The 8384-nt window shown below is 40.5% G+C and overlaps 1 protein-coding gene across 1 annotated transcript; it reads right to left on the reverse strand.

The window, feature by feature from the left end:
- Positions 1 to 2522: 2522 nt before the first annotated feature.
- LOC129737947 (uncharacterized) lies at positions 2523 to 8231 on the reverse strand. The gene has a single exon (XM_055729118.1). The coding sequence runs from the start codon at positions 8229 to 8231 to the stop codon at positions 2523 to 2525; it is 5709 nt and encodes a 1902-aa protein (XP_055585093.1).
- Between the last annotated feature and the right edge of the window lie 153 nt (positions 8232 to 8384).

Below are 8384 nucleotides of genomic sequence, written 5' to 3' on the forward strand. Positions count from 1 at the left end.
GGTGATCTGCTTTTTTATTTAAGATTATGTGATATTTTCAAGATTCAATAACATTTGATTGAAATGCAGGTTTTTAAAAATTAAAAAGACCGAAAAGAGCTAACCTAACCCGATGATTTCATGAGTTCATTCGTTTTCTCTGGAACTTTTCATGTTTTCATGCAAATATTCCTCGAAATCTTTGAAAACATTAAAGTGTCTTTCGGCTATCATCACAGTTCAACTTTCATATTCCTTCAAAAAGAAATATCTGAGTATACATTTGTCCCATTTATTGATGCAAGTGGAAACACTTTATTCTTTTTCAGATGCGTCAGTGTAAAGACTTCAAAATGAATTACTTGTTCCTGTTTGTCTTTTTCATCAACTTTCATTGATATATCTGCAGTTTTTCTCCAGAATGAAATAATGCTTGGTACTTCAATTTCACTGTATTCACAGTATTTACCATAAGACATTCATTTACAAAGACATTTAAAAATTTTGAATATCCGCTTCAGGTTCAACACTCGGGATACCCTTTCTTACCTTTTTGGAGAAAAAAATTCTAAAATGGTATGTGTTTAATGGCTAAAAGGCGCGTTGTCACTTGTTTCACCGTGTGAAATGACAGGAGTTAGTGTTATTTTCGGCACTTTCAGGTCATAATCAAAACTTATCGAAAAAAAATCTGCTTCTGCTATCAAAAAAATAGTGTTTCTGGAATATCAATCACAAAAAAGCGGATCTAAAGTCTCGTCTTTGTAGCCAAAATATAGTAAACAAAAACACACGTTTATGTTAAGTACGTACTTGAATTCTGGGTAAACAAAAAGTGAACCTGTACACAGTTTTTCGGTGAATGATTTGACAAAAAAGTTGAGTTTTTTTAGTCCGATTTTTTATTTGGGCTCAACCATTATAGATGAAGAAATAATGTATACATTTTTTTTGTAAATGTTGAACGTTTGCACTTGTTCTTAATTAAAGCCTCTAATGCATGTTTTAACTGACAATTCTTCTTATTTTATTGATAACTTTCACTAAAGCTTGCAAAAAATCAAAAAAATCTTTGCATTTGACCTTAAAATAAACTTCAATCGTGTATAATCCTTTTTGAAGGAAAGGCTCTTGTTCAGTTCAAGTGTCTGTTCATTTTCAACGAATTTTGTTGTTGTTCTGTAAATTTAAAAGCACTTCATATATCTTCTGTTGAGCACATTTGTACATGCTCGAAAAATTATTCTAGGGGTATTGGATTATAAAACTGTATGTAAATTTTCACACTTTCATTTTTTTAAATGTCCGCAAAGAGTCATACCATTATTTTATATGCATCAGTATCAAATTCATATTTTTCAGACAACAATTTCTTTTGAACTTAAAATAGTTTCATTTTTAAATTGTTTAAATGGTTTTGATTTGATCGGCAAAATATCAATCTGGGCGTCATGCATTACTATGTGCTGTACAAATGATGTAGGAATCGAGTAGATAAAAACACATCTAGGCTTCATATCGCCACCACATGCATTGAAATTATGCTTGGTTTAGAAATGCGCGCCCAAATATTTCAACTAATCAGTATGCTATGCTTTGGTAACTATCCTTTCTCGACGTTTGCTGGCGACGCCTCGACCATGGAGATGAAAAACAAATCGCCCGCCCGGCGCCCAAAGGAAAGAAAATCTCGAAAAAATTGAAGGCCATGACTTTAATTTGAATCAATTTATTACAAATTCAATGATTACGGACAATTGATGCGACTTTTTGTTGTTTTTATTCGATATAAACCGATTCGCATGGCCACAGAATATTCTAAAAATAATTTCATTTGAATCGGTTGGGTCATTCCGGAGGAGTAGTACTACAAACACCGTTACAAGAGAATTTTATATAATAGATATATATATATATATATATATATATATATATATATATATATATATATATATATATATATATATATATATATATATATATATATATATATATATATATATATATATATATATATATATATATATATATATTGTGGTTTTTCTGTAGTCTGGATATGTTCAGACTCAACTAAAATAGGTAATTTATTGATTAGTTCACAATAATTCATGTGCATGTGTTACAAATTACTTACAAATAGGTCCCTGCACTCAAATAAGTATTTCAATGTAGTTCAACAGCAGGTTTTGTTTGGCGAATACTGTAGGGAATTATCTTCGGTAAATATATTTATATTTATATAAATCGAATCCGTATTACTTACTATTGCGAAAGTAAATTCTAGCCGATCACCAAAACAAATAAACCCAATTATCAATTCTAAATAATCCTCACAATGCGCACACGTGATATCTTCGACCTATGCTGACAACCTTGAGATAAACATCGTTTACTCCTTTTCCTCCTCGATCTTAAACGTCATTATATAATATTAAGAATGTCATAATAAGGAACAGATAAATTTTGGCAACTTCTTGAGAGCCCTTCGCGCAGAGTCGTACCTAGCTTATTATTGGAAACACCCCACCCCGTAACGCCAGGTATTACTCGGCTTTACCCTTATCATCCAGATCCAGCAAGGCTACTTTAACTGCGCCACGTTGTAGAACACCTGCGTCAGTCTGCACGTCCACTCTCCTGACCTGGCCGTCGACGCCTTGATAGGTTTTGATAACTCGTCCTCGCAACCATCCGTTTCTAACGGCTTCATCCACTACAACCACTAGATCTCCTACGCAAAGCGGGCGTACATCGTTGAACCATTTTGTTCTTCTTGCTATAGTTGGTAAATACCCGTCTATCCATCGCTTCCAAAATTGGTTAAGCATATCTTCCCTGGTTTTCAAGTTTGCTCTCAGATCAATAGATTCCATCGGCACCCTAGTTTGATCTGTACCATCTGAACTCATAAGTAGAAAACTATTTGGCGTGATGATATCTTCGTTAGGATTTTCCAAGGGCACAAATGTCAGGGGGTGAGAATTAACAATCATTTCCACTTCGGACATGAGTGTCATGAGTTCTTCATCGTCTAATAATCGTTTTGGTTTGATATTCTTAAATGCATCCTTAACGGAACGCACCTTTCTCTCCCACACGCCTCCCATGTGAGGAGTGGAAGGTGGATTGAAGTGCCACTGTGTTTCAGCATTAGTGAAAATTGCAGCAGCTTTTTGGTTTGCCGCCTTGATTTCAGAAGCGAGCTCCCTAGAGGCGCCACGGAAATTAGTGCCATTGTCGCTATATATGTGTTGTGGAGATCCTCGCTTGGCGACAAAACGGCGAAAGGCTTGAATACATGAATCAGCCGACAACGAATGGACCACTTCAAGGTGGATAGCTCGGATGGACAGGCAGGTAAACAGGCAGATCCATCGTTTGACGCTACACCGGCCCCTTTTAACTAACAGTGGGCCAAAATAGTCCACGCCAGTAAAGGTGAAAGGGCGAACATAAGGCTTGATTCTTGGATGCGGTAGTGGAGCCATTTTGGGACTGCTAGGAATCGCACGGTAAACTTTGCACCATAAGCAACTTTTAATTATTGTTTTCACAGTCGACCGGTATTTGGGAATATAAAATCGCCTTTGTAGTGCATTTAATACTGTTTCAAGATTCGCATGACCGTATCGTTGGTGGCATCTCAGCACTATCAGCCTTGTAACGTGATTGTTTTTTGACAACACTACCGGATTGCGGAAATTATAAGAATAATACAAACCATCGATGCGGGTCTCTGCGCGCAGGATTCCATCATCGTCGAGAAATGGGCAAATTTTGTACAAGGGACTTGTTTTCAGGAGTCGTTTTTGTTTCCCAGGAGGTGAATTAGTGTTACTTTTCAACGTAGAAATTTCTTCTCGATAGTCTTCATACTGAGCCAATCGCCAGAGCGCTTTTTCCGCTTTTTCGTAGTCTAGTTGGCTCAGAAGCAAGGTTTGAAGACCGGTCTCAATACGATCTTTTGCCTTACAACGATGGATGAAGTGGTACAAATAAGCAATACGTTTGACCAGCTGATCGTAGCTTGAATAGTTTTCATACTCAAGAGGTGTGAGCCCAGTCTGATGGCTGTGAACATTCAGCTTTCTAAGTTCAACAAGTGGTTTGCTTATAGGTGGTCTCTGGGTCGGCCATTCGTTATCGCTCATGAGAAGGAAATCCGGACCTTTAAACCACATACTGTCTGGATCGAGGGTCGGCCCATTTCCCCACTTGGTCGCCTCATCTGCAATATTAAGTTTAGAGGGTAACCATCTCCACTCTGTCAGACTCGTTGTAGAAAGAATTTCTCCTACCCGGAAACCAACATATTGCCTATAATTCCTTGGATCTGCGTGTAACCATGACAAAACAACTGATGAGTCAGTCCAGAAGAACCTTTCCGAGATAGGTAAACGATGACTTTCCGCGATAGTCTTCATCAGCCGAGCTCCAATCAATGCACCATTTAGTTCATTGCGAGGGATTGACTGTGGTCGTAAGGACGTTACTTTGGCTTTTGCGGCAACAAGGGAACATCGAGCTAGACCCCTGTCTATAATCCGAAAGTAAGCAACGCACGCAAAAGCCTCCTCACTGGCGTCCACGAATACGTGCAGTTGTATCGAATTCAGACTTTCTATTTCGTATCCCGGGAAATAACATCTAGGTACTTCAACACGCGAAAGTTCCGGAATCAGCAGAATCCATTTTTTCCAGTATTCAAATTCTAGCTGATTGATGGGTTCATCCCACTGCACACCGGATCGCCAGATAGCTTGGATCAGAATCTTACCATGAATTGTGTAATTTGAGACGAAGCCGATTGGGTCGAAAATACTCATAACAATTCTTAGGACTTCTCTTTTAGTTGGAATCACATCTCCTTGCAGCAGCGGTTGTAAATTATCGTGAACTATAGTGTGGAATACGAAGACATCTTTTTGTGTTTTCCAGGCTATTCCCAAAACGCGTTCATAAGTGGTAGTTTTATCGATAGAAAAATCCTTCGTATTACCGTTAAAGCCACGTTCGGTTCTGCAACCGAGCCTTTCGAGTACTTCACATGAGTTTGACTGCCAAGTGGGTATTTGGAATCCTGCAGCTTTATTGACGGTCGCCACATCTTGAGCCAGCTTGACCGCTTCGTTTACTGTGTTTCGGCTGGCAAGGAAATCATCCACATAAGTAGAATCAACAATGGCGGCTGCGGCCTCGGGGTATCTTTCTTGATGTTCTATAGCATTGAGGTTTTTCGCGTACTGGGCGGAGCAAGGAGAGCAGGTTGCTCCGAAGGTCGCGACATCCATAATGAAGACCTCAATTGGAGAATTTTTCTCTTCACGCCATAAAAACCTCTGCGCATGCTTATCTTCCGGCCGAATCATTAGTTGATGGAACATATGCCTAATGTCACCAGATATTGCATACTCCCGCTCGCGAAATTGGTACAACACTGATAATAATGGTGTGAGAAGATCCGGGCCCTTGAGCAACATTGAGTTGAGTGAAATGCCAGACACTTGAGCTGCAGCGTCCCATACTAGTCGCAGTTTATCCGGTTTACGAGGATTTTGAACAACACCTATTGGTAGATACCACGTGCGGTCTGAGTTTGCTCCTGCTAGCTCCTCTGCTGTTGCTTTGTGAGCATATCCAAGGTCGATATATTCCTGGATTTTCAGACAGGTTTTTGTTTTCAGGGCAGGATTTTTATCAAGTCGTTTCCAAAGACATTCCAGGCGTTTTTCTGCCATCGAATAGCTTTTTGGAAGTTTGATGTAATCCGTTCTCCACAGTAATGACATTTCGAATTTACCGGATTTTGTTCGTTTGGTGGTTTCACGAAGAATCTTCCGTGCGCGTTTATCATCTTCTGATTCTGGTGGTGTTTGTTCTGCTATGCCCAAATCTTCGGCTTTACAGAAGCTCGTCAACTGATTATTCAAAACTTCATCGTGTGTACAACGGCAAACGTGAACCAGCGAGCGTGAGGTGTCACTTGGCGAGCGACGACCACCGAAAATTGTCCATCCCAAGTAGGTTTTGATTGCAACCGGTTCAATATCATCATTTTCCCTTCTATTCAAGCCCAACTTTAGCCTAGCGTTGTCTATTCCAATTAAAATTTTCGGTGTAACGTCGAAATAACTGCAAACAGGAAGTCCGCGAAGATGGTCAAAATGCTTTGCTAGTTCTTCGTAATTAAGCGTCTGTTTTGGAAGATTCAGGTTGCAAACTGTTCTTACTTCTTCCAACTGGTGTTTCCTTCCACCTTTGCTACCGGAAATTTTCATACTAACGGTTCGCGAGTTGGTTTCATCTCGAGTCACATTATTGGTCCATTGTAGACAAAGTGGCTTGCGAATTCCATCCAATTCTAATTCATCTGCCACGGATTCATCAATCAAAGTGATGTCTGAGCCGTCATCAAGGAAGGCATACACATCCAAGGTCCTGTTCTTTCCATAAAGCTTTACGGGTATGATTTTGAAAAGAGTAGTACTGTGGTCATGTCGATGAGTTGTGACTGTTCGTGGTGTTTCCAGCCTTGAAGAATAAGTCGGTTCGTTGTACGCATGTAAAAGCTTATGATGGAGTTGAGCACAGCCAGCGATGCCACATGGTTGTTTGGTGCGACATGGCCATCTGCTGTGTGGAAACAAGCAACGTTCGCACATGTGTTTTTCTTCTACTAATTTCCAACGTTCCTCCAAAGAAAATCCTCGAAATACATTACAATCTTTAATTTTATGATCTACCTGACCACAGGCCAAACAAGGTTTGGCATCGGTTTTGAATCTTTGCACCTCTACGGTTTCATCTATTTCGTTCTCGCGATGGGTGTTCAAGAATCCTACCGGTTTGTCTTTTTTGTTTATATTTTCTCCCGATTCAATGGCTAGTGACACATTGCACGCCGCTGTCCTGATGGATGAAATAAACTCGCCGAATGCTTTCAAGGTGGGGCCAGGTATTTGCTGTAGGTACAATCCCCATTGGAGTTGTAAACACGGGGGTAATTTAGCGACAAGCTCCGTCAATAACGTTGGATTGGAAAGGTGAGTTTCTAAGGTGGCTGCCTCTATGTATGTCACGAGATTACGTACCTCACGACCGAATGTTATTAACGTAGTTAACTTATTGGCGTTTGGGGGCTTTGCGCTACGTATTCTATTAAGCAAACATTGGACCATCTGGTCCGGGCGACCACATTCGTCCTGAAGTGTGGTCATGATTTCGGGCACTGCGGATGGAATGGTGAGGATATTGAGCACCTTTTCGCGAGCTATTCCCACAAGACATCTTTGTAGGCGCGCCAAGTTTTCTGCAGGTTGAATTCCACACATGGCAGTGGTTGATGTGAATGCCTGAAGAAACATTGGCCACTCCATGGGGTCCCCAGAAAACTTAGGTAAATCAGTTGATACAACCTGCCTTGCAGCCAACTGTCTTCGAGTTATAGATGTTGTATCAAGTGTATGCTGATGTGGTACGATGCATAGTTCTTGTTGCTGAGTCTGTTGATGATTGAGGGGGTTTGAGTTCCTTTCCGACTGCTGTAGAAGTCGACTATCAGTAAATGGATCATAAAGTGGTGACAAAGAATCCCCCTTTCTGTTTTCTTGTTCCGCAGAGTGCACCAATGGTTCTGGCTCCATTGTGCCCACACATCTTAGTGGGTGAGGCCTCAGCTCAATTTGGCTACACTCTTCCAGTTGAAAACCTTTTGGGGTAGATGTTTGCAGTCCTACCGCCTCTTTAAATCCTTTCTGGGCATTTTGAGCTTTAACCCAGTTCCTGACAGGGTCATCACGCTCGGAAACCCCATAGCTCTTCTCACTGTTTCCAGTAACTTCTTCCTGCATTATTTCCAGTTCGAGTTCGTGTTTTTTGGCAAGAAACTCTCGATCTTTCTGGGCCTGTTCTGCACGCAAGCGATCCTCTAAAAACTTTTGCTCTTCCAACTGCTTAAGTCGCAACCGAGCTGCTGAGGCATTCGATTTCACAGATACTACCGATTTGGCCGACTTATGGCTTTTAGTTCCGGTCTCAGTGCTAGCCGCCGCTACACATCCAGCGCATTTCCACGAACGATTAGCGACTGATTCATCAACTCCCGCACAATTAAAATGCCACCACAAACTGCAATCGTCGCAAGCCACCATCGTTTGTGCATCATCGGGCTTCGAGCAGGCTTTACAATTGTGGGATGTTTTATTAGGTGCTGCATCTTTGAGGTTAGGGTTTCTTTTACTCGTTGAGGTCATCTCGAACTATTTTTGAGCTTGTGGTTTTTCTGTAGTCTGGATATGTTCAGACTCAACTAAAATAGGTAATTTATTGATTAGTTCACAATAATTCATGTGCATGTGTTACAAATTACTTACAAATAGGTCCCTGCACTCAAATAAGTATTTCAA

The sequence above is a fragment of the Uranotaenia lowii genome, chromosome 1 (genome assembly GCF_029784155.1).
Source record: "Uranotaenia lowii strain MFRU-FL chromosome 1, ASM2978415v1, whole genome shotgun sequence".
Classification (NCBI taxonomy): Eukaryota; Metazoa; Arthropoda; class Insecta; order Diptera; family Culicidae; genus Uranotaenia; species Uranotaenia lowii.